The sequence below is a fragment of the Hyla sarda genome, chromosome 12, assembly GCF_029499605.1.
Source record: "Hyla sarda isolate aHylSar1 chromosome 12, aHylSar1.hap1, whole genome shotgun sequence".
Taxonomy (NCBI): domain Eukaryota; kingdom Metazoa; phylum Chordata; class Amphibia; order Anura; family Hylidae; genus Hyla; species Hyla sarda.
In genome coordinates, this window is record NC_079200.1 from 64568119 (window position 1) to 64596060 (window position 27942).

General features: G+C 43.0%; 1 protein-coding gene across 1 annotated transcript in view; it reads right to left on the minus strand.

Moving 5' to 3' along the window:
* Positions 1-236: 236 nt before the first annotated feature.
* Positions 237-27942, minus strand: part of EEF1A2 (eukaryotic translation elongation factor 1 alpha 2) — a 38517-nt gene continuing 10811 nt past the window's right edge. The window contains exons 3-8 of the mRNA XM_056547961.1: positions 10823-11002; positions 8742-9038; positions 6810-6960; positions 6345-6601; positions 2394-2628; positions 237-593 (exon numbers count right to left, since the gene is read on the minus strand). Of these exons, the coding sequence (XP_056403936.1) occupies positions 466-593; positions 2394-2628; positions 6345-6601; positions 6810-6960; positions 8742-9038; positions 10823-11002 (1248 nt within the window). The 3' untranslated portion in view covers positions 237-465. The remainder of the gene's footprint in view (positions 594-2393; positions 2629-6344; positions 6602-6809; positions 6961-8741; positions 9039-10822; positions 11003-27942) is intronic.

Below are 27942 nucleotides of genomic sequence, written 5' to 3' on the forward strand. Positions count from 1 at the left end.
AGAAGTAATTTACAAAGCTGTCTAACTTTCTGGCACCAGTTGATTAAAAAAAAAATAATAATAATGTTTACAGGCGGAGTACCCCTTTAAAGACAAAAACCATTTAAACACCCCAGTTTTACTCTGATGTAATACATTTAGAAACTGATGCCTTTTAAAAGTAGGGGGCAAATATTTATTATAACTGACCCTGCCCGTTATGCATCATGTAACAGAGAAATGAAGACCACACCACGTTGTTTATTGATGTTGAACCAGTTTAATTGGTAAAATGAGCACTAAGGGTCACAATGGTGGGGGCATGCTTTTCCTCTTAAAGAACTTCCACTGGACTTTAATGGTGAGCATCCAGTCGTTTACGTATAGGCTTTTACAAGCGGAAGGGCTGACGTGCACCTCAGAGGGAAGGGTGTGGAGCCTCTCAGAGGGACAGGGCTTGTACACCGCACGCAAGGAGCCTACAATTCATTTGTTAGCCTTCTGGGCTTTCTGTGCAGATTTGGTGACTTTCCCAGCACCTCCGCTCTTCTTCTCAACGTTCTTTATTACCCCCACAGCCACAGTCTGCCTCATGTCCCGTACAGCAAAACGGCCTAAAAACAGATAGAAGAAAAGCAAATAAGAAATTGCTCCATAGGTGGCAGTATTATAGCAGATATATTCTTGTGCACAGGGGTTAGTATTATCGTAGTAATAATCTTGTACGTAGGCGGCAGTATTATAGTAGTTATATTCTTGTATATAGGAGGCAGTATTATAATAGTTATATTCTTGTACATAGGAGGCAGTATTATAGTAGCTATATTCTTGTACATAGGGGCAGTATTATAGTAGTTATATTCTTGTACATAGGCAGTATTATAGTAGCTATATTCTTGTACATAGGGATCAGTATTATAGTAGTTATATTCTTATACATAGGGGTCAGTATTATAGTAGTTATATTCGTGTACATAGTGGGCTGTATTATAGTAGTTATATTTTTGTACATAGAAAGCAGTATTATAGTACTTATATTGTTGTACATAGGGGCAGTATTATAGTAGTTATATTCTTGTACATAGGGGCCGTGTTATAGTAGGTATATTCTTGTACATAGGATGCAGTATTATAGTAGTTATATTCGTGTACATCAAGCATGTCAAACTCAAAGGATAACATGGGCCAAAAAAACAAGGTTTAAGTTTATGTGGGTCACATGCAAAAAAGGACGTAGTAACGCCGACCCTTGAATTCTGGGAGCGTGACGTGAGCGAACGTCAATACGAGGTCCCCACATTAGGTTGGCAGTATAGTTCCCCCACATTAGGTTGGCAGTATAATTTCCCCTCATTAGGTTGGCAGTATAGTTCCCCCACATTAGGTTGGTAGTATAATTCCCCCACATTAGGTTGGCAGTATAGTTCCCCCACATTAGATTGGCAGTATAGTTCCCCCACATTAGGTTGGCAGTACAGTTCCCCCACATTAGGTTGGCAGTATAGTTCCCCCACATTAGGTTGGCAGTACAATTCCCCCATATTAGGTTGGCAGTACAGTTCCCCCACATTAGGTTGGCAGTACAGTTCCCCACATTAGGTTGGCAGTATAGTTCCCCCCATTAGGTTGGCAGTATAGTTCCCCCCCATTAGGTTGGCAGTATAGTCCCCCCCATTAGGTGCAGTACAGTTCCCCCACATTAGGTGCAGTACAGTTCCCCCCACATTAGGTGCAGTACAGTTCCCCCACATTAGGTGCAGTACAGTTCCCCCACATTGTATGGCTGTAGGCTGTATGCCTGTGTACTGCCCCACTTCAGTGCTCGCTGGGCTGCATATTTGACGCCCATGGTGTACATAGTGGGCTGTATTATAGTAGTTATATTTTTGGAAATATAAAAGCAGTATAATAGCAGTTATATTCTTGTACTTAGGGGGAAGTATTATAGTAGTTATATTTTTGTATGTAGAAAGCAGTATTATAGTAGTTATATTCTTGTACATAAGGGTCAGTATTATAGTAGTTATATTCTTGTACATAGGGGGCAGTATTCTAGTAGTTATATTCTTGTACATAGAAAGTAGTATTATAGTAGTTATATTCTTGTACATAGGAGGCAGTATTATAGTAGTTATTTCTTGTACATAGGGGCAGTATTATAGTAGTTATATTCTTGTACATAGGAGGTAGTATTATATTAGTTATATTCTTGTACATAGGAGACAGTATTATAGTAGTTATATTCTTGTACATAGGAGGTAGTATTATATTAGATATATTCTTGTACATAGGAGACAGTATTATAGTAGTTATATTCTTGTACATAGGAGGTAGTATTATATTAGTTTTGTTCTCTTCCACAATTTCTTTGTTGGATGGGTATTAAAAACAGACTTGAGGAATGATGTTCTCACCAAGAGGAGGGTACTGGGAGAAGCTCTCCACACACATGGGCTTTCCAGGAATCATCTCTACAATGGCAGCATCTCCAGATTTTAGGGATTTGGGGTTGTCCTCAAGCTTCTTGCCAGAGCGACGGTCAATCTTCTCTTTCAGTTCTGCAAACTTGCAGGCAATATGTGCAGTGTGACAGTCAATGACTGGAGAGTAGCCAGCACTGATCTGGCCTGGATGGTTTAGTATAATCACCTTCCAAGGATAGAAAGACAAAATCATTAATCTTCTAATGTTAACATATCTAAATAACTATTAACACATATCTAAAATCATCTTTAAAGGGAAAGTGACAAGAGGGTCACCCACACTAAGCTGAACTTCTGCTTATAGTGTGGGTGAATCTCTTTCAAACACGGTATCACTCACCTGAATCCATGGAGCTGTTGCTAAATTATGAGCAAACTTAAGAATATGCTAATTAGGAGAAATTATCAATGGGGGTGTTCTTATTGCTCTTTTGTGACAATCACGAAGCTATCGACCCACCCGACATACCCACCCTTTTATTACTTATCACTGCGGGGACATCGTTCCCTGCAGCCAAGCAATATAGCAGCGCAGACGCAGATACAGCAGTAGGAGTGATGACACGTCTCCCTGCTCAGTTGCGGGAAGCAAAGTCACCAAAAGAAGTGAATAGAAAAGGATCCACGGACTCTGGTGAGTGATACCTCATTTGAAAGAGGGTCACCAACACTATAAGCCCATATGTTCTAGGCAAACTAAGAATGTAAAACTCATTTTTTAAATTGTCTTATTCAGGTGTTACGTTGTTCCCATGAAGACACTTCATGTCCTTGGCTCATGGGGAATGACTGTATGTAGATCCTGTATTTATCCATATCATTTTCCACATAGAACTTCTCATGCTAGCTAGTATTAGACAGTAATCACAAGCCTGAAAATATACAGGACAGGAAATATTGCCATGTTGTCATGATAATAACTCTATAAAAATACAATAAGGCCATGCAAAAAAACCTTAAAATGGAAATTCTTGTAAAATTTTAATGTTACAAAGAGGCCTTTGGGTGGCAGTGTTCTGTAATGGTTGCAGGCAAAATTGTATATTAAAGGTGTACCCGACCCCTAGACATCTTATGCCCTGTCCAGAGGATACTTCTGCTCCACAGCCATCAAGCCCCCTCCTATAGACATGAATGTAGGGGGCATGACAGCTGTGGTGACGTTAGGGACACAGAAGCTCTCAATCCGGCTTTTTGAACTTAAATGTTCAGAACGCCGGGGTGCCGGTCCGGAGATCAGAGGGGGTCCCAGAACCCTGGCATTCTGAACATTTATGGTCAGAACGCCGGCTTAGGAGCTTCTGTGTTCTCGTAACATTACCACAACCGTCACACCCCTCCATTTATGTCTATTGGAGGGGGCGTGACAGCTGTGGAGCAGAAGTACACAGCCATCACGCCCCTTCCCAGAGACCTAAATGGAGGTGGCGTGACAGCTGTGGTCGCCAGTCATCCGGCACAGAGCGGGGTTCCCAGTGTCCAGACCCCCTAGGATCAGATATTTTATACCCTTTGGAGGTGAACGAGACATTATGTAGACAAGAATTTCCAAATAATCATGTAAAAACCTAGCATTTTAAAGATTTTAAGTTTTTTTGCATGGCCTTAAGATGTCTAGGGGCGAAATACTCCTTTAAAGGGGTAATCCCGTGGAAAACTTTTTTTTTATTAAATCAACTGGTGCCAGAAAGTTAAACAGATTTGTAAATCACTTCTATTAAAAAATGTTAATCTTTCCAGTACTATTTAGGGTCTGTATGCTACAGAGGAAACGGTTTTCTTTTTGGAACACAGAGCTCTCTGCTGACATCATGACCACAGTGCTCTCTACCGACATCTCTGTCCATTTTAGGAACTGTCCAGAGCAGCATATGGAGATTTTCTCCTGCTCTGGACAGTTCCTAAAATGGACAGAGATGTCAGCAGAGAGCGCTGTGGTCATGATGTCAGCAGAGAGCTCTGTGTTCCAAAAAGAAAACCATTTCCTCTGCAGTATTCAGCAGCTAATAAGTACTGGAAGGATTAAGATTTTTTAATAGAAGTAATATACAATTCTGTTTAACTTTCTGGCACCAGTTGATTTAAAAAAAAAAAAAAAAGTTTGGGAAATTTTCAAAAAGTTCAGTTCAGCTGATTCACCAAACTCTGGTAATTCTGACTGAAATAGTTCTGTACCTCACCAATAGCCCAAAAACGTATGTATAACAGCCCAGTTTACCACTGTTAGGTCACCTAGTAAGTATTTTTAGCTCATTTTTAAAGCAGAATTAAATTAATTAACCGGCAGTAGGGTGTTTAAAAAAAAAATTTAAAAAAATACACCCATTCTGTCTGCTATAAAAAAAATTAGCCTTTACTTACCTCTCGCGCTCTCCCAATGCCTGTAATATTCTGCTTTCAGTGTGATCCTCTTCCCAAGGGTGATCTGTCACAGTGTAGCTCATTGAATCATTGGTAAAAGTGGTGTGCCACTTTGGCCATTGATTGAGAGCCAATGTGACATTTCGAGCCCTGACACCTGGAAGAAGACCGGGGCTGGGGCTCCTTATGACACACTGTCGCTCAGCCAATCACTTTTCAAGGCAGGACACTGCTGTGGACAGGGATTCGCTGAGCTGCATTGTGACAGACACAAGGAACAAGATCTGCAGAATACCAGAGGCCTAGGCGAGCATGGGAAGTAGGTAAAGTTTTTTTTTTCTTTATAGCAGACAGAATGGTTATATTTAACTCGAATAAAACAAAACTAAAAAAAAAAAAAAAACACCCTACTGCCGGATTTCGGATTTATATTTACAAAAAGCATAGAAAATCCGCTAGTGCAGTGAGTCTTTAAAAAAAACAACTGCTAGTTACCGCCAAATACTATGGGGGAGATTTATCAAAACCTGTCCAAAGCAAAAGTTGCCCAGTTGCCCATAGCAAGCAACCAATCAGCTTGCTTCTTTCATTTTTAACAAGGCCTCTGCTAAATGAAAGAAGTGATCTGATTGGTTGCTATGGGCAACTGGGCAACTTCCTCTGGACAGGTTTTGATAAATCTCCCCCTATGTCTTTACCAGAGATAAAAAAAAAAAAATGATTCCTCTGCAAGTTTATCTCTTTAATGAAACTTGCCGAGGAATATATATTTTTTTATCTTTATGGGTAAAGAGATAGTATTTGGCAGTAACTAACAGCTTTTTTTAAAACACACTGCACTAACGGATTTTCTATGTTTTTTTTTATTTAAAAAAGGTCCAAAATCATCCCTATTTGGAGGCAGATGCCTGTTGCTGTTAATACGCACACAAAGGTATTGTAAGAAGCAATGTTTTTTTTCAAGTGGTCCAAATGTTTCGTTTTTTGGAATTAGAAACTGGTTTAGTGTTTTTTAACTAGCTGTTAAAAAATTATCCAATTTCTGAGGAGTACCAACAGTGACACAAAACTATTCACTGTTTTTTCACAATAAGTGTACCGCAAAAAACTAAACAAAAAGATAAAACAGATGCAGAATGCACTCTGCAGTGCTGCTTTACTACCATTAATATATATATATGTGTGTGTGTGTGTGTGTGTGTGTGTGTGGTCCTACTCTCCTACTCCTATCTGTGTTGTTCACTGATCACTGTCCCTCACAGAGATCTTCACCTAACACCTATCTCTAAAGTGGCTCCTAAATGAATAGGCCTTAAAACACGGCTCTCCTGATAAGCTGGTAGAGCTGTTTGCAAAGCATTATAGGCTACATAGTGATCCTTTCTTATTTTCCTTTCTGTCAAGGGGCTGATGTTATTTCAGTAAAGTTGTGACTGAACCTGGTTCGGTCAGCTCATCTCTAGTAGCCATATTGAGATGTTACTTGGAATTTGTAAGAAATGGACACTTCTGCTCACTGACCTGGGAGGTGAATTGTGCAGCTTCCTGGGGTGGGTCAGCCTTGCTATCACCACACACGTTACCACGGCGAATGTCTTTAACAGACACGTTCTTGACGTTAAAGCCAACATTATCTCCAGGAAGTGCCTCACTCAGAGCTTCATGGTGCATCTCTACAGACTTCACTTCTGTGGTTATATTTACAGGAGCAAACGTCACTACCATGCCAGGTTTCAGGATTCCAGTTTCTACACGACCTACTGGAACTGTACCGATTCCTGCAGGTGGGGAGGAAAAGGATAATTTATAGTCAACCTGTCATAATGAAGACACGTTACATTACTGTTGACTAATCCTAGATTTGGATGTGTCTGATGGGTGCCAGGCAACAACACAAGCACAAAATAGATGTCCAAAATAAGAGCAATCAACTGTACATGCAACCTACATGCTGATGATTTGTCTATGATCACATAACCATCTTACCTCCAATCTTGTACACGTCCTGAAGTGGGAGGCGCAGAGGTTTATCTGTTGGACGAGTTGGGGGCAGAATTGTGTCCAAAGCTTCTAGAAGAGAAACTCCACTTGCATTTCCCTCTTTCCTCTCCACCTTCCATCCCTTAAACCAGGGCATCTGCAAAAGGGAAAACCAGCAGGCAGCAGGGGACACAGTATGGCAAAAAAGGGGGGGGGGGGGGGAAACAAGAGACAGATAGAGATTAGGGTACATTGGATGTTTCTGTGACAGTGGCAATTCATTCATTCAGGTAAGGAATTGGAACATAGGTCTTGTGATGTTATTGCCTAAAGACTTGGCAAATAGGATTATGGCCTCAACTTGTCATTGCCATAGTCAAATTTCCATCAATAATTTATGCCTAGGTTTTCATGGCACAAAGTGAAGCTACATGTTACCTGTGGCCTTGTACCACATGGCCAACCACCTACTCTTCCTGTTTCACACCTGAACCAGAACTTAGGGGACTGTTGTGTATCCAGCTGAAAAGGACATTTAGGAGGAGCATTGTGAGGTGTTGTCGATCAATTGGCTAATTTAATCCAAATCAGCGTTAATGGGCGTGTTCTAAGTAATGTTTATTGGTTAAGAGCTTCTGACAGGCAGGGCTTTTCTCATAATCCCCTCCAAAAGTTATTTTCAGTTGGTTGCCTATTAGTAGAAATTGTATAATATCTTTATATAATTAATAACCCTTGTGGAGCTATTTTTCTTCTATAAATGGTTCCATAACATATGGAAGTAGGCAGGGCTCAAGTCCTGCAGGAACGCGTGGGAACTAAGTTCCTGCACTTTTTCCACAGCAGGAACACCATTTCCATTAGCAGGACTAGCCCTTGAGGGGAGTTCCCAAACATTTTTCCCAGGACTTGATCTCTGGAAGTAGTTCTTACTACTCTCCAAAGTACTAGGACCCAGTGACAACAATCTCACTAGATGCTATAGGTGATGCCATATATGTTAACTTCAGTATGTCCTGGACATATTCGAATGTGGAATGTTTCCATCCAGCAATTACAGACATACTATATTATGACTATGCAGTCCACCATGTAGGCTAATAGCATATGTTCATGTTACCCTAACCTTATACACTGGCTTCTACATTGGCCCTTTAGTTGCATCTCAGCTGCATCTTCCCCACAGCTGTCCATCTCAGGAATTGACCATAGTCTGTCCAATCAGATTTAGTAGCATAGTAAGACTTTTAAAGGGGTTATTCAGGAAAAGAAAAACAGAGCTACTTTATTTCAAAAACCGCTCCCCATCTGTCTCCAGGTTGGGTATGGTTCTGCAGCTCAGTTCCAGTGAAGTGAATGGAACCACGTTATAAAACCACACCCAACCTGGAGACAGACGTGGAGCTGTTTTTGAAAGAAATTACCTGTGTATTTCCATTCCTGGATAACCCCTTTAAAGCCTCCTGCATTGGTGGTGGAGCTGAAGGCCTTGTTTGGTTTCCACAAGTTCTGCTGTCCCAAGTCATCTCTACTGGCACAGAGCCCCTGTCTTTTTATAACTGGGTTCATAGGATCTGATGACGGAGGAATGTTCTGGACCTGCCAGATCCAACGTGATGATGAGTCAGTGACACATACTTCTAAATAGAGATAATGTGGGGGCTGGGGTTAAATAGGGGCAAATGGGGCTTCTTTAAACTAAATATCCTGTGACACTAAAATGAGCTGAAATATCCCATAACCAGAAATAAAGGCAAAAACTATTGAATCATTTCTTACTATTCTCCCGCAAGCACCCAACCAACATAGCCCATTGGTATAATTTGGATTAACCAAACTATTTACTCCGTATTGAATTACATATACCCTCTTTGAAAACCAACCGATCCTGGAAATAGCTCATTGATATAAATCTTGCCTTGACTTTGTCTCACTTACATTAGGAGATGGCTCCAGCATATTGTCCCCATGCCAACCAGAAATGGGCACAAAAGGTACAGTGGCTGGATTGTACCCAATCTTTTTGATGTAAGCGCTGACCTCTTTTACAATCTCATCATAACGTTTCTCACTGTATGGTGGCTCAGTGGAGTCCATTTTGTTGATGCCCACAATTAGCTGTTTAACTCCAAGTGTGTAAGCTAGCAGAGCGTGTTCTCTTGTTTGACCATTCTTTGAGATTCCAGCTTCAAATTCACCAACTCCGGCTGCTACTATCAAGACCGCGCAATCTGCCTGGAAGGAGAACATTTACCGCCATTACACAGGTTGAACTGGGAAATGCTGTATATTGCTCTAAATTAAATTTAATATGTAATAACATTTACATAGGTAAATGACTTGATTTACTAGAACCCAATCCAACTACTTGAGAACATACAGAAGCGAGAACATACAGAAAATGTAATTAAACTGCGGAAACTGGAAGAGATGGAACTGAATACTTGGTCTTAATGAGGGATGGGTCTGCCACTAATGTAATAATAATGGTGTCCGAGAACCAATCTTTACAATAGGTCAGTGGTCCAGGAAAACTCTTCTGGATCACTAAGTTCTCCAAATGTGGAGGACATCTTTAACAGGTTATCCAGGAATAGAAAAACACAGCTAATTTCTTTCATACACAGCTCCACGTTTGTCTCCAGAATGGCTCCATTCACTACAATGGAACTGAGCTGAAGAACCACACCCAACCTGGAGACAGACAGGGAGCGGTTTTTGATAGAAAGTTTCTCTGTTTTTCTATTCCTAGATAACCCTTTTAAAGATGTTTTCTAAAGGAGGAGGTCCTTTTTTTTAAAGTGAAATGTTCTCTAAAGATTGAGGACATCTTCAAGTGAGGTAAGATGTTTCTGGAGGAGGAGAGGGTATTGTCAAATTGGGTAAGATGTTTTCTGTAGGTGAATTACATTTTTCTAAGTAGGTTAAAGGACATCTGCAGCAAAAGACAACAGGATAAGGGATGTGTTTGATTGCGAGAGGTCCGACCACTGGGGCCCCCCACGATCTCCCAAACGGGGCCCCCACATTGCCACTCTATGTGAGCGGATAATGTGCGTAGTGTCGACCTCTCTGAGGTCAACGGCATGCCCCCTCTATGCCCCCTCCCCATACAGTTCTATGAGAGAGGCAGGGAGGCACCAACACTGCCTCCCCGCCTCTCCTATAGAGATAAATGGAGGAGGCATGTCAGCCGTGACGTCATGCTGCAGCCGGCACGCCTCCTGCATGGGAGAGCTGCGGCAGAGCCGTGACCCCATGCAGAAGATCGCGGGGGGTCCAAGCGGTCAGACCCCATGCAATCAGACACTTATTCCCTATCCTGTGGATAGGGAATAAGTTGTCTTTTGCTGCAGATGTCCTTTAAGATGCTTTCTGGAGGTGAAGAACATCTTTAAATTGGGTAAAATTATGAACGGTATCTTCAGGTAGGGTAGGATGTTTTGTTTTTGGGAGGTGAAGGTAAAGCTGAACATACACATTAAACAAATGTTGGCCAAATCCAATTTCAACTGGACCAGCTATTTATGCTTTTGTTCTGCCAAAGATGTCTGACATCCCCCCCCCCTCTCCTCTTCCTCCATTAAAAACACGTGCACACACAGCCAACCTGAACATGAATGTTTATTGGAGGAACAGGATAAATGGATGTTGGCTAAGCGAGTACTCCAGCTTGTTTAGAGGCTATGTAATAGATACGTTTATCTATGGTCCCCAATGTACTGGAACGTTCTATTACTATATAAGGTTATAAAACTATATTTGGGGTCAATGGGAAGTATAATCTAGTATAACCAACTGACTGCACAGCCGCTCCCATTACTTCCCTGATCTTTAGGGAAGAGCTTTGTCTTATTTTTCTGATGCTAAGTTCTGTTTAAGGACCATAAAAGATAAATTCTATGATGAACACATAGGTCTGGAAAAGCAACCTACAAGAGTAGATAACATAAGGTCCACATAGTATCGTAGGACAGGAGCCTGCACCTGATCCTGGAGGAGTGAAAGCTTCCACTCACCTGAGATGTTCCAGTGATCATGTTCTTTATGAAGTCGCGATGTCCAGGGGCATCAATGATGGTGATGTAATATTTAGTGGTCTCAAACTTCCATAAGGAGATGTCAATGGTAATTCCTCGCTCTCTTTCTGCCTTTAGTTTGTCCAGAACCCAGGCATATTTAAAGGAGCCTTTACCCATCTAAGAAAAGCCAAAAATGGTGAAGATGCATTACAATGACATTGCTAGGAATACAGTAAAGAACAGTGGTCTCATATAAGTTCCTCCATACTTTTTCAGACCCCACAATGGCAGTGATCATAGGCAGGGAGTTTTCTGAACTTGCTGCCAGACAGTAAAGTCATAGAAAAAGAACAGGGAATAATAGAGTAAAGTCAGCTAGAAATAGGATTGCAATCAGAGTTATTGTACCTTTAAAGGGGTAGTCCAGTGGTGAAAAAGGTATCCCCTATCCTAAGGATAGGGGATAAGTTTGAGATCGTGGGGGGTCCGACCGCTGGGGCCCCTGCGATCTTTCTGTACAGGGGCCAGGCTCTCCGTCCAGATAGCGGGTGTCGACCCTCGCACAAAGCGGCGGCCGACACGCCCCCTCAATACATCTCAATGGCAGAGCCGGAGATTGCCGAGGCATCGCTCCGGCTCTGCCATAGAGTTGTATTGAGGGGGCGTGTCGGCCGCCGCTTCGTGCGGAGGTCGACACGCCCACTTCCCGCGGGCTGTCGGGGCTCCATACAGGAGATCGCAAGGGGCCCCCAGCGGTCGGACCCCCGCGATCTGCAACTTATCCCCTATCCTTAGGATAGGCGATAAGTTGTTCACCACTGAGTCACCACTGGACTACTCCTTTAAGACTGAACAGCTATATAATAGTTTATATAATAGTTATAAATATACTAATTATAATACATGGAGAGGGTCTAAACGTTACAATCAAGGTCTGATGGTTACATTTAGCACTTGAAGGTTACAGTGAGGCTATTATGGTTAACGTCAGGACCTGAAGGATTCAATGGATGCCTGATGGTTATAGTCAGGGTGTGATGGTTACAGTGACAACATGATGATTATATAATAGCTATGAAAATACTAATCACAATGCATACACAGTGTCTGATGGTTACAGTAAGGGCAAGACCAGATGGTTACAGTCAGGACATTATGGTAACTACCAAAGCATATTTACTCCAGTGAGTGTGTCGCAGTCAGGAGCTATCAGTTCTACTTACAGTAAATGTATGGTGTTTTAAAGGGGTTATCCACCATAAGGTGATTTTAGTATGTACCTGCCAGACAGTAATGGACATGCTTAGGAAGGATATGTGCTTGTCTTGGGGCTAAATGGCTATGTTGGTAGATTACCATAACACTGTGGCTAGCTTTTTGTCAACTGGGTATTTCTTGTTGGAGTTCGTTCTCTCAAACTACACATCCCATAGTTCCTTGTTTGTAAATATGAGGTCACTTTCCTCCCTTCCACACATCAGCTACCCCACCCATTGAAACACAAATGAGTTGCATTCCATGCAACTCATTTGTGAAACTGATTAAAACAGTGAATGCATGGTGGTTACAGTCAGGGCATGATGGTTATAGTCAGGGCACGATGGATACAAATCAAAACAAAGAACAATCAAACAACATGATGTCTACAGTAAGGACATGATAGTTGAAAGCAAGTTATAGGCAATGTCTGATGATTACAATCATAGTATGATGGATATGGTGAGAGCATGCTGGCCATAAGGTTACATGCTCCTGCACCTTTATTTTGGAATGTACTAGCATTGGCAGCTTAATTGAAGTGACGATGGCCACACTGAGGCTCAAATTGGATTGTCTTTGGGCGACAATGAGTTAAGGGCAGTGATGCCCCCTGCTCTGATAGAGAGTCTCCATTTCCCAGCCGTGTGTTGCTGATAGGACAGTGTGCCCTCTGCATGCACACAGAAAATGGAGCCTGCAGATCAGCTATAATTAAACCCTGGCAGAGATAGCGTTCTCTGTGGCCTTCATCCTCAGCTGCTCCTGATCATCATCTTGGGGCTCCAGCTCCAGAACACAATACACTCGCAGAGCTGTCACCATCTGGGTCTCAACAGAGCCTCTCAAGGGCCGAGTCATCCCCATACAAAACAGGGAATTAGATCATTCCAGCTTCCTCTGGATGCCCGCTGATGCACTGTATCGGATTTGTATGCCCCCGTAGCACTGTAATCTTGCAGCATTCTGTGCTGGCAGAGCATAACATGGAGAGAGAATATAAATCCCTGAGTCATCGCCTTCTTTTCAGTTGTGTACTAGATGCTGAGTTTCCAACAGACATTCAACTTTCCAAGACTCCTGAATAGAAAATGTGTCTAAATAGTGCAGTGAAATGGGTGTGCAGGATCAGTCAGTGCATTACCAACTGTGTTTGCCATTTATCAGCAAGAGTGATAACAATATATAGAGAAATACATTATCAACTTTTTGGGTGGGACATGAGCAACCCACGTCCATGAAATTTCAGCCTGTCGAGTTCATTAGTAGGGGCACTCTATACTTTGGTTGTTAAGGGAGACTGTAGAGACCCATTTAGCTCTTACCTGTAAAGCACCCTCCCCTGTTACCCCACCTTACCTAAATAAATAACTGAAACCACAACAATATTTAACTTTGTGTGGGTGAGGATCGGCCACAGCTTTTATTTATAAATATATAAATAACATAATAAATAACGGCAAACTGGAAACATCAAACTGGAAACAAAGGCACGTTGGCTTCTTGCCAACCCAGGAGGTACTGCCACACTGACCTGTGTGGAGGTCTACCCTGGGTTGACTCCGCTCTCTCCAACTTCTTCCGCCAAGCTGTGACTTCACAAACAGACAAACAAAGGGAGGAAGGGCAAAACTCTGGGTCCGAGGGCAGCAAAGAGGGGGAGGTTAGGGAAACCTAACATTATATACCCCAGAGGAGGAGCTACAAAACCCGGGAAAAACTCTCTCAATGATAGGGTGCTCCTTTTCTCTAGCCCCCACCCTTGGGACCTACCATCCCCAGTTGCTGGGCAGACTAAACAGCAAGGGAGAGGGTGACTGCTGACCTAAATTAACCCCTACAGCTCTCCAGTCAGAGGGCAATGCTGTTATTCACAGCTTGCCCCACCAGATTGGGGGTTAGACCCTCCCTGGGCAAACATTATTGGTCTCATCATCAGGGGACACCGATCCCCAGTGGAGCAGTGCTTATTCAGATGCATCCATATATGTTTCCAAAGGACTGACAATTAACTATGACACCACAATAACTTTATTGACCACAAAATCATAACACCTCCTGACGAAGAGTCGAAACACGTGTCAAGGTAGTGGTGGGGTGCATCCACGAAGTCCACAGAGCTCAACTAGTTTTGTGTATATGGCATAGCATTATGTACTAGTGAGAATACTATGTGACACCAGTTGGTGGATATATATATATATATATATATATATATATATATATATACTGTGGATATTCATGTGTATGCTCCCCACTTGTTCTCTTGGGGTTGGTGTGTTTTAAGGATGGGAGATTTTAAATGGAAGGGGTCTCTGTTTTTGTGTTATGATTTTGTGATTAATAAAGTTATTTTGGTGCCATAGTTAAGTGTCAGTCCTTTGTAGGTGTTAAACATGAGTGTTGTGGATTGGTGATGTTTTCAATAAAATGCTAGATTGTATGTTTTGTTGTTGGCATCCATATATGTGATTGTGCCTTGTACCATAGCTCAGCCCTATAGATTCCCATAATACAGAATCCTGAAGACCACTCTAAAAGATCCTTATTCCAGATCAACCATGAAAGCCATCAGATGTTGGCCCCCATCATCATTAATACTCATCATCATATATACTCCTGCTATATTCCTAGCCTTCTATTCTTCATAACATGTCTCCCAGATATAGGCCATTACTGGGGTTATACTAAGAATAAAAAATATCGCCTATCTGCACACACAAATCTGATCTCCATATTGGAGAAAATGTTGCTAGAATTAATACTATCTTACTTAAATGGGCATTCTCAATAAAACTAATTTTTGCTATTGTACTCCTTATGGTAAATAAAAAATCTTTCTAATGTACTTTGTTTAAAAAATGAAGTTTTCTATGTTTTATTTGTGTTTAAAAACACTGCCACTAGGTGTCTCCCTACTTGTCCAGAGCACATTTCCCCCATCTCTGCACAGACTTTGGACTCCTGCTGGTGCAGCCTTAGCCATTCAGAGTTCATCTCACACACTTAACTGCTCTGGGCTGTGTGTAACAGAGTCAGGGAGGAAGTTCTCCCCTCTATGGCTTCAGATGTTGTCACGCCTGCTGGAGAACACCCCTTCCCAGTCTGTGAATCTGACTGAGGCAGAGCAGAAAATACAGAGCAATATCAAGGTAGAAAACTAAAAAATAATAAAAATAAAGGCAGGGGGTGGTTTATCATGATGGGGGCAGTGACTGGGAGGATCATAAAATTGAACAAGATAAAGAGAAGTACTCTTTAATGGAAAAAACTGCAGCAATTTGCTCAGATACGGTGGATCTTTTTTTAACAAGGTTTGGCATTGGCCTAGGTACGGATGACACTGTCTGTAATACCATGTCCCCATGTTTGCATTTGTTTAGCCTCTAGACACTTTATGAGCTATTTATGATATGCTTATACCAGTGTTTCCTAACCAGGGTGCCCCCAGCTGTTGAACAATTTCAACTCCCAGCATGAGCAGACAGCCAAAGGCTGTAGTTTTGCAACAGCTGGAGGCACCCTGGTTGGGAAACACAAGCCTATACTATCTTTTACATATATCCTATATAGCTTTTTTATTAGTTTGGTTATGATGATTAGTTTGGTTATGATGTTTTATTCTTTACTTGGCTGTATAATCAGAATGTATTTCCATTGTTATACAGTCATAGTTGGCAATGACTGTAAATGTTGGCACCCCTGAAATTTTTCAAGAAAATGAAGTATTTCTCACAGAAAAGGATTGCAGTAACACATGTTTTGCTATACACATGTTTATTCCATTTGTGTGTATTGGAATTAAACCGAAAAAGGGAGGAAAAAAAGCAAATTGGACATAATGTCACACCAAACTCCAAAAATGGGCTGGACAAAATTCTTGGCACCCTTAACTTAATATTTGGTTGCACACCCTTTGGAAAAAAATAACTGAAATCAGTCGCTTCCTATAACCATCAATGAGCTTCTTACCCCTCTCAGCCAGAATGTTGGACCACTCTTCCTTTGCAAACTGCTCCAGGTCTCTCTTATTGGAAGGCGCCTTTTCCCAACCACAGGTGTTCAATGAGATTTAGATCTGGACTCATTTCTGGCCACTTCAGAACTCTCCAGCACTTTGCTGCCATACATTTCTGGGTGCTTTTTGATGTATGTTTGGGGTCATTGTCCTGCTGGAAGACCCAAGATCTCGAATGCAAACCCAGCTTTCTGACACTGGGCTGTACAGTGCGACCCAAAATCCATTGGTAATCCTCAGATTTCATGATGCCTTGTACACATTCAAGGAACCCAGTGCCAGAGGCAGTAAAACACCCCAAAACATCATTGAACCTCTACCATATTTCACTGTAGGTACTGTGTTCTTTTCTTTGTAGGCCTCATTCCGTTTTCGGTAAACAGTAGAATGATGTACTTTACCAAAAAGCTTTATCTTGGTCTCATCTGTCCACAAGACGTTTTCTCAGAAGGATTTTTTCTGATTTAAGTTCATTTTGGCAAAATGTAGTCTTGCTTTTTTATGTCTCTGTGTCAGCAGTGGGGTCCTCCTGGGTCTCCTGCCACAGCATTTCATTTCATTTAAATGTCGACGGATAATTTGCGCTTATACTGATGCTCCCTGAGCCTGCAGGACAGTTTGAATATCTTTGGAACTTGTTTGGGGCTGCTTATCCACCATCCGGACTATCCTGTGTTGACACTTTTCATCAATTTTTCTCTTCCGTCCACACCCAGGGAGATTAGCTACAGTGCCATGGGTTGAAAACTTCTTGATAATGTTGCGCACTGTGGACAAAGGCAAATCTAGATCTCTGGAGATGAACTTGTAACCTTGAGATTGTTGATATTTTTCCACAATTTTCGTTCTCAAGTCCTCAGACAGTTCTCTTCTCCTCTTTCTGTTGTCCATGCTTAGTGTGGCACACAGACACACAATGCAAAGACTAAGTGAACTTTTCTCCTTTTTATCTGCTTTTACGTGATTTTTATATTGCCCACACCTGTTACTTGCCCCAGGTGAGTTTAACCCCTTAAGGACCGGGGTTTTTTCCATTTTTGCATTTTCTTTTTTGCTCCTTGCCTTTAAAAAATCATAACTCTTTCAATTTTGCACCTAAAAATCCATATGATGGCTTATTTTTTGCACCACCAATTCTACTTTGTAATGACGTCAGTCATTTTGCCCAAAAATCTACGGTGAAACGGAAAAAAAAATCATTGTGTGACAAAATTGAAAAAAAAAACGCCGTTTTGCAACTTTTGGGGGCTTCCGTTTCTACGTAGTAAATTTTTCGGTAAAAATTACACCTTATCTTTATTCTGTAGGTCCATACGATTAAAATGATACCCTACTAATATAGGTTTGATTTTGTCGGACTTCTGGAAAAAATCATAACTACATGCAGGAAAATTAATACGTTTAAAATTGTCATCTTCTGACCCCTATAACTTTTTTATTTTTCCGTGTATGGGGCGGTATGAGGGCTCATTTTTTGCACCGTGATCTGAAGTTTTTAACTGTACCATTTTTGCATTGATAGGACTTATTGATCTTAAATGATATAAAAAGTGACCAAAAATGCACTATTTTGGACTTTGGAATTTTTTTGCGCGCACGCCATTGACCGAGCGGTTTAATTAATGATATATTTTTATAATTCGGACATTTCCGCATGCGGTGATACCATATATGTTAATTTTTATTTACACTGTGGTTTTTTTTTTTATTGGAAAAGGGGGTTGATTCAAACTTTTAATAGGGGAGGAGTTAAATGATCTTTATTCACTTTTTTTTTCACTTTTTTTTTCACTTTTTTTTTCACTTTTTTTTTTTGCAGTGTTATAGGTCCTATAGGGACCTATAACACTGCACACACTGATCTCCTATGCTGATCACTGGTTTCTCATAAGAAACCAGTGATCAACGATTCTGCCGCATGACTACTCATGCCTGGATCTCAGGCACTGAGCAGTCATTCGGCGATCGGACAGCGAGGAGGCAGGAAGGGGCCCTCCCGCTGTCCTGTCAGCTGTTCGGGATGCCGCGATTAGCCGCGGCTATCCCGAACAGCCCGACTGAGCTAGCCGGCAACTTTCACTTTCACTTTTAGCCGCGATCAGCGCTGCGTGCTATTAGAGGCGGGTCCCGGCTTCACTATGACGACGGGCCCGCCGTGATATGACGCGGGGTTACTGTGTAACCCCGCGTTATATCGGGAGAGCAGGACCAAGGACGTAACGGTACGTCCTTGGTCCTTAAGGGATTAAAGGAGCATCACATGCTTGAAACATTTTAATTTTTCCACAATTTTGAAAGGGTGCCATTGATTTTGTCCAGATCATTTTTGGAGTTTGACGTCACATTATGTCCAATTTGCTTTTTTTCCTCCCTTTTTTGGTTTAGTTCCAATACACACAAAGGGAATAAACATGTGTATAGCAAAACGTGTTACTGCAATCCTTTTCTGTGAGAAATAATTCATTTTCCTGAAAGATTTCAGGGGTGCCAACATTTATAGCCATGACTGTATACCATAATCTATATATATATAAAACTCAATGAGGGAGATTTATTAAAGGATTTAGACAGTTTTTTCCTGTCTAAATTTGTCGCACAGAAAGTCGCAGTCTAACTATGTGCGACTTTTTTGCGACTTTTGCTTTAGAGGATTTTTAGAACATGATGCATTCTAGTCTATTTGACACTGAAAAATATATTGGTGCTGAATTAATCAAAAGCAACTTTTTGGCGACAAGTCGCATCGACTGAAAGTACGCCGAAATGTCAGACCATGCTGGAGCAGGTTTAAATACAGTCTGAAGCATAGATCTCGAAGTCCGTGCGCAGAATTTATCAAGAGCCGTGCGCCTTTTCATAAATTAGGCGCACAATAGACCAGCCTAACGCTCTGTAGGTTGCTCTATATTGATAGATAACTTTGATAAATCTCCCCCAATGTATGAATGTATGTGTGTATGTTCCAGCATCATGTCCAAACCGCTAAAGATATTAACATGAAACTTGGCACACCTTACTTATATGTCAACAACAAACATAGGATAGGTGATTTAACCCTTACTCACCCTCATTTGCAAGGCTCGGGGTTTTTGTTTAAAGTCCCATACAAGTCTATGGGAAATTTATGCTACTGCATAATGTCCAAACAGCTGGAGATATTTCTATTATACTTGGTCACATGATACTTATATGTCAAATAAAAATATATAATAGTTAAATTAACCCCTAAGTTGCCCCCATATGTGAAGGATAGTGTTTTTGTTTCAAGTCCCACGCAAGTATATAGGCCTTCTGGTGCCTTACTCCACAAGCTCTGCTCTGCTTCTCCTGGTGAATGTGTCAGTCTGGCTGGTAAGTCACACCTCACCTCACAAATACACGCCCACCTTTTAAGCCACTCCCCTTTTATTTTCAGTTTACACCATCTTTACCACAACACAGCCCCACCTCAGGACAGGATATGAGGATTAGAAATGAGGATTAGCTATGGGGACCGGATGAGGTCGGGGTATGAGGACAGGATATGAGGACGGGATATAAGGTCGGGATATGAGGACGGGATATGAGGACGGGATATGAGGTCGGAAATGAGGTCAGGAAATGGGGACGGGATATGGGGTCGGGATATGAGGACAGGATAGGAGGACAGGATATGGAGACGGGATATGGGGACAGGATATATGGACGGGATATGAGAGAAAAATATGAGGACAGGAGGGGAATTGGGGTCGGGATATGAGGAGGAGATATGGGTTAGGATTTTGGGACGGGATATGAGGACAAAAGCTTCCTCCTTTGTTGCTATTCCCCCACAAGGATAAGGTAGGAAAAAACGGGCAACGCCGGGTACTCAGCTAGTGATTTCAATAAAATGTATATGTTTAAGACTGAAAGTTAGCACCTATCCACAGCGGCTTGAACTCCCATTTACAGGGGGTCCTGTATCCACCAAGTGAACGAATCGGCAGCACAAATTCTCAGCATTAACTCCATTAACTCTCTATGGCACCTCTGAAAAGAGTAGAGTTCAGCAGTCAGTAATGTTTGGGATGCTCATTGAGAGGGAATGGGGTGAACATGCATGCTTCTGCTCTATACATTTGGGAGGCAAGCCTGCATTCTCATGGTCAGGGGGGTCCCCCACTGATCACCTAACTTGCAGATAGGGGATAACTTTTAGTATTAGGATAACTCCTTTATTAAACATTGCCCGTTTTCCCTACCTTATCCTTGTGGGGGAAAAGTAACAAAGGAGGAAGCTTTTGTCCTCATATCCCGTTCCAAAATCCTGACCCCATATCCCCTCCTCTTATCCCGACCCCAAATCCTCTCCCAATATCCCTTCCCCATATCCTGTCCCCATATCCCTTCCCCATATCCCGTCCCCATATCCCGACCCCATATCCTGTCCCCATATCCCCTCCCCATATCCCATCCCCAAATCCCGTCCTCATATCCCGTCCTCATATTCTGTCCTCATATTCCGACCCTATATCCTGTCCTCATATCCCGACCTCATTTCCCGACCTCATATCCCGTCCTCATATCCCAACCTCATATTCTGACCTTATATCCTGTCCTCATACCCGACCTCATATCCTGTCCTCATATCCCTTCCCCATAGCTCATCCTCATATCCTTTCCTCAGGTGGGCTGCGTTGTTGTAAAAATATCGTAAGCTGAAAATAAAAGGGGTATGGCTTAAATGTGGGCGTGTCTTTTTAAGATGGGGTGTGGCTTACCAGCTGGACTGATGCATTCACCAGGAGAAGCAGAGCGGAGCTTGTGGAGTAAGGCACCAGAAGTCCTATATACTTGCATGGGACTTGAAACAAAAACACTATCCTTCACATATGGGGGCAGCTTAGGGGTTAATTATATATTTTTATTTGACATATAAGTAACATGTGACCAAGTATTATCGAAATATCTCCAGCTGTTTGAAACTTATGCAGTAACATAAATTTCCCATAGACTTGTATTGGACTTTAAACAAAAAAACTCGACCCTGGCAAATGGGGGTGAGTAAGGGTTAAATCACCTATCCTGTGTTTGTTCTTGACATATAAGTAACGTGTGCCAAGTTTCATATTAATATCTTTAGCGGTTTGGACGTGATGCCGGAACATACACACATACACACACACGCACACGCACACATACATACAGACATTGAGGGAGATTTATCAAAATCTGTCCAGAGAAAAAGTTGCTGAGTTGCCCACAGCAACCAATCAGGTTGCTTCTTACATTTTTCAGAGGCCTCTTCAAAAAAATGAAAGAAGCGATCTGATTGGTTGCTATGTTCAACTCAGCAACTTTTACTCTAGGCAGGTTTTGATAAATTTCCCCCATTGAGTTTTATATATACACTAGCTGAATACCCGACGTTGCCCGGTTTTTCCTTCCTAATCCTTGTTGGGGAGGAAAATAAACAAAGGAGCAAGCTTTTGACTTCATATCCCATCCTCATATATTGTTGTCATATCCCAACCCCATATCCCGACCTCTTATCCCGACCTCCTATCCCATCCTCCTATCCTAGCCTCCTATCCCGACCTCATATCCCGTCCTCATATCTCGAACTCCTATCTCGACCTCCTATGCCGTCCTCCTATCCCGTCCTCCTATCTTGTCCTCCTATCCCGACCTCCTATCCCGACCTCCTATCCCGTCTTCCTATCCCGTCTTCCTTTCCCGTCCATCGATCCCGACCTCCTATCTCGACCTCCTATCCCGACCTCCCTATCCTGTCCTCATATCCCGACCTGTAATATGTGTACCAGGTATTGAAATATCTCCAGCCGTACGGAAGTTATGTGGGAACATACATTTTCCATTGATTTGCATGGGACTTTAAACAAAAATCCCAACCCTCACAAATGGGGGTAGTTAAGGGTCAAATTAACTGTCCTATATTTTAAGTGGACATATATGTAACATGTGACCAAGTATTATTGAAATAGCTCCAGCAGTTTGGAAGTTATGCAGTAACATATATTTCTCATAGACTTGTATGGGACTTTAAACATAAACCCCGCCCCTGGAAAATGGGGGTGAGTAAGGGTTAAATCACCTATCCTATGTTTGTTGTTGACATATAAGTAACATGTGTGCCAAGTTTCATGTTAATATCTTTAGCCGTTTGGATGTGATGCTGGAACATACACACATACATACACACACACACACACGTTGAGTTTTATATATATATATATATATATATATATATATATATATATATATATATATATACTAGCTGAGTACGTTGCCTGGTTTTTCCTTCCTAATCCTTGTTGGGGAGGAAAATAAACAAAGGAGGAAGCTTTTGACTTCATATCCTGTCCTCATATATAGTTGTCATATCCCGACCTCCTATGCTGTCATCATATCCCGTCCTCCTATCCCGTCCTCCTTTCCCGTCCTCCTATCCCTTCCTCCTTTCTCGTCCTCATATCTCGACCTCCTATCCAGTCCATCTATCCCATCCTCCTATCCCGACCTCCTATCCCGTCCTCCTATCCCGACCTCCTATCTCGACCTCCTATCCCGTCCTCCTATCTCGACCTCCTATCCCGTCCTATCTCGACCTCCTATCCCGACCTCCTATCCCGTCCTCCTATCCCGTCCTCCTATCCCGACCTCCTATGTCGACCTCCCATCCCGTCCTCATATCCCGACCCGTAATATGTGTACCAGTTATTGAAATATCTCCAGCCGTACGGAAGTTATGTGGGAACATACATTTCCCATTGATTTGCATGGGGCTTTAAACAAAAACCCCGACCCTCACAAATGGGGGTAGTTAAGGGTTAAATTAATTATCCTATATTTTAAGTGGAAATATAAGTAACATGTGACCAAGTATTATCAAAATATCTCCAGCCGTTTGGAAGTTATGCAGTAACATATATTTCCCATTGACTTGTATGGGACTTTAAACATAAACCCCGCCCCTGGCAAATGGGGGTGAGTAAGGGTTAAATCACCTATCCTATGTTTGTTGTTGACATATAAGTAACATGTGCGCCAAGTTTCATGTTAATATCTTTAGCCGTTTGGACGTGATGCTGGAACATACACACATACATACATACATACACACACACACACACACGTTGAGTTTTTATATATATATATATATATATATATATATATATATATATATATTCTTATCTACATACATGGGAAGACTCAAGCAGGGCTGGAATAAAGTTAGGGCACCAGAGGGAATGTTGCTCTGGTCTACAAGATGTAGCGCCTCCATTATAGGGCTCCAACCCTAAACAAAGCTTGGACAAAGCTGACCCCTCCACCCTTTGGACACCAGGGAACATAGGGGGAGATTTATCAACATCTGTGTAGAGGAAGAGTGGCGTAGTTGCCCATGGCAACCAATCAGATTGCTACTTTCATTTTTCACAGGTCTCTTTAATAAAAAAATAAAGAAAAAAATAAAATAAAAGAAGCAATTCGATTGGTTGCCATGGGCAACTGCACCACTCTCTTCCATACATCTATTTTCCAGTAGACCTACACCCCCCATCCATAGACCCTTTCCTGATGAGGAAGGGGCTCATAGATCACCCCTTTTGTGTCAATAATCATACCATAATAGGGAAACTTGGGGGCCATAAGTATGGGGACCCTAATACAAAGATTTACCCGGTAACCTCCATAGACCATGTTTAAACCCTAAGCAGCCGATGCATAGCATTATAAATCAACTACTATGTAACAGACTGGTATTGCTTATGGCAACCAATTCAATTTTAGATTTACACAGTAAACAAATAAAGCCAAATATATGGTACCATAGGCAACATCACTAGAATCCTAAAGACGTAATGGGGGAGATTTATCGTGCTGTCTTATAGTAAGAGTCTTTTTGTTGTCCATAGCTGCGCTTTTATCTATATACAGTATATAAAACTCAACGTGTGTGTGTATGTATGTGTGTATGTTCCACAAAAACTTCCAAACGGCTAAAGATATTAACATGAAACTTCGCACACATGTTACTTATATGTCAACAACAAACATAGGATAGGTGATTTAACCCTTACTCACCCCCATTTGCCAGGGGCGGGGTTTTTGTTTAAAGTCCCATACAACTCTATGGGAAATATATGTTACTGCATAACTTCCAAACGGCTGGAGATATTTCGATAATATTTGGTCACATGTTACTTATATGTCCACTTAAAATATAGGATGGTTAATTTAACCCTTAACTACCCCCATTTGTGAGGGTCGGGGTTTTTGTTTAATGTCCCATGCAAATCAATGGGAAATGTATGTTCCCACATAACTTCCGTACGGCTGAAGATATTTCAATACCTGGTACACATTGTCACGATGCCGGCTGGCAGGTAGTGGACCCTCTGTGCCAGAGAGGGATTGGCGTGGACCGTGCTAGTGGACCGGTTCTAAGCCACTACTGGTTTTCACCAGAGCCCGCCGCAAAGCGGGATGGTCTTGCTGCGGCGGTAGTGACCAGGTCGTATCCACTAGCAACGGCTCACCTCTCTGGCTGCTGAAGATAGGCGCGGTACAAGGGAGTAGGCAGAAGCAAGGTCGGACGTAGCAGAAGGTCGGGGCAGGCAGCAAGGATCGTAGTCAGGGGCAACGGCAGAAGGTCTGGAAACACTGGCAAGGGACACACAAGGAACGCTTTCACTGGCACTAAGGCAACAAGATCCGGCAAGGGAGTGCAAGGGAAGTGAGGTAATATAGGGAGTGCACAGGTGATAACTCTAATTGGAACCACTGCGCCAATCAGCGGCGCAGTGGCCCTTTAAATCGCAGAGACCCGGCGCGCGCGCGCCCTAGGGAGCGGGGCCGCGCGCGCCGGGACAGAACAGACGGGGAGCGAGTCAGGTAGGAGAGCCGGGGTGCGCATCGCGAGCGGGCGCTACCCGCATCGCGAATCGCATCCCGGCTAGCAGCAGGATCGCAGCGCCCCGGGTCAGAGGACGTGACCGGGGCGCTGCAGCGGAGGAGGTGAAGCGAGCGCTCCGGGGAGGAGCGGGAACCCGGAGCGCTCGGCGTAACAGTACCCCCCCCCTTGGGTCTCCCCCTCTTCTTGGAGCCTGAGAACCTGAGGAGCAGACTTTTGTCAAGGATGTTGTCCTCAGGTTCCCAGGATCTCTCTTCAGGACCACAACCCTCCCAGTCTACTAAAAAAAAATTTTTTCCTCTGACCTTTTTGGCAGCCAAAATCTCCTTGACCGAGAAGACGTCCGAGGAGCCGGAAACAGGAGTGGGAGGAACAGATTTGGGAGAAAAACGGTTGAGGATGAGTGGTTTGAGAAGAGAGACGTGAAAGGCATTAGGGATACGAAGAGAAGGAGGAAGAAGAAGTTTATAAGAGACAGGATTAATTTGACACAGAATTTTGAAAGGACCAAGATAGCGTGGTCCCAACTTGTAGCTAGGGACACGGAAGCGGACATATTTAGCGGAGAGCCATACCTTGTCTCCAGGGGAAAAAACGGGGGGAGCTCTTCTTTTCTTATCCGCGAACCTCTTCATGCGTGAAGAAGCCTGTAAGAGAGAATTTTGGGTCTCTCTCCATATAATGGAAAGGTCACGAGAAATTTCATCCACAGCGGGCAGACCAGAGGGCAAGGGGGTAGGGAGGGGGGGAAGAGGGTGACGGCCGTACACCACGAAAAATGGGGATTTGGAGGAAGATTCGGAGACCCTGAAGTTATACGAGAATTCGGCCCATGGAAGGAGATCTGCCCAGTCATCCTGGCGGGAGGAAACAAAATGTCGCAAATAATCACCCAGGATCTGGTTAATTCTTTCTACTTGTCCATTGGACTGGGGATGATATGCAGAGGAAAAATTTAATTTAATCTTGAGTTGTTTACAGAGAGCTCTCCAGAATTTAGACACGAATTGGACCCCTCTATCCGAGACAATCTGCGTAGGCAACCCGTGAAGACGAAAAATGTGTACAAAAAATTGTTTAGCCAACTGAGGCGCAGAAGGAAGACCAGGAAGAGGAATGAAATGTGCCATTTTGGAGAATCGATCAACGACCACCCAAATAACGGTGTTGCCACGGGAAGGGGGTAAATCAGTAATAAAATCCATACCAATCAGAGACCAAGGCTGTTCGGGGACAGGCAGAGGATGAAGAAAACCAGCGGGCTTCTGGCGAGGAGTCTTATCCCGGGCACAGATAGTGCAGGCTCGCACAAAGTCCCCAACATCCGTCTCCAGAGTTGGCCACCAATAGAAGCGGGAGATGAGTTGCACAGATTTCTTGATGCCCGCATGACCTGCGAGATGGGAGGAGTGACCCCATTTGAGGATTCCGAGGCGTTGGCGTGGAGAAACAAAGGTCTTTCCTGGAGGAGTCTGTCTGATGGAGGCAGGAGAAGTGGAGATCAGGCAGTCAGGTGGAATGATGTGTTGCGGAGGGAGATCAACTTCTGAGGCATCCGAGGAACGAGAGAGAGCATCGGCTCTAATGTTCTTATCGGCAGGACGAAAGTGAATCTCAAAATTAAATCGGGCAAAGAACAGAGACCACCGGGCCTGGCGAGGATTCAGCCGTTGGGCCGACTGGAGGTAGGAGAGGTTCTTGTGGTCGGTGTAGATAATAACAGGAAATCTTGATCCCTCCAGCAGATGCCTCCATTCCTCAAGTGCTAATTTAATGGCTAGAAGTTCTCGATCCCCGATGGAGTAGTTCCTCTCCGCTGGAGAGAAGGTCCTAGAGAAAAAACCACAAGTGACAGCATGCCCGGAAGGATTTTTTTGTAGAAGAACAGCTCCAGCTCCTACTGAGGAGGCATCAACCTCCAATAGGAAGGGTTTGGAAGGGTCAGGTCTGGAGAGCACGGGAGCCGAAGAAAAGGCAGACTTGAGTTGTTTAAAGGAGTCTTCTGCTTGAGGAGGCCAGGACTTGGGATCAGCATTTTTCTTGGTTAAAGCCACGATAGGAGCCACAATGGTAGAAAAATGTGGAATAAATTGCCTGTAATAATTGGCGAACCCCAAAAAGCGTTGGATAGCACGGAGTCCGGAGGGGCGTGGCCAATTTAAGACGGCAGAGAGTTTGTCTGGATCCATCTGTAGTCCCTGGCCAGAGACCAAATATCCTAGAAAAGGAAGAGATTGGCATTCAAACAGACATTTCTCAATTTTGGCATAGAGTTGGTTGTCACGAAGTCTCTGAAGAACCATACGGACATGCCGGCGGTGTTCCTCTAGATTGGCAGAAAAAATTAGGATATCGTCCAGATATACCACAACACAGGAGTATAATAGATCACGAAAAATTTCATTGACAAAGTCTTGGAAGACGGCAGGGGCATTGCACAGTCCAAAGGGCATGACCAGATACTCAAAGTGTCCATCTCTGGTGTTAAATGCCGTTTTCCACTCGTCCCCCTCTCTGATGCGGATGAGGTTATAGGCGCCTCTTAAGTCCAATTTAGTGAAGATGTGGGCACCTTGGAGGCGATCAAAGAGTTCAGAGATGAGGGGTAAGGGGTAGCGGTTCTTAACCGTGATTTTATTAAGACCGCGGTAGTCAATGCAAGGACGTAGGGAGCCATCTTTTTTGGAGACAAAGAAAAATCCGGCTCCGGCAGGAGAGGAGGATTTACGGATAAAGCCCCTTTTTAGATTCTCCTGGACGTATTCGGACATGGCAAGAGTCTCTGGGGCAGAGAGAGGATAAATTCTGCCCCGGGGTGGAGTAGTACCCGGGAGGAGGTCGATAGGGCAATCATAAGGCCTGTGAGGAGGTAGAGTCTCAGCTTGTTTTTTGCAGAAAACATCCGCGAAGTCCATATAGGCCTTGGGGAGACCGGTTACTGGA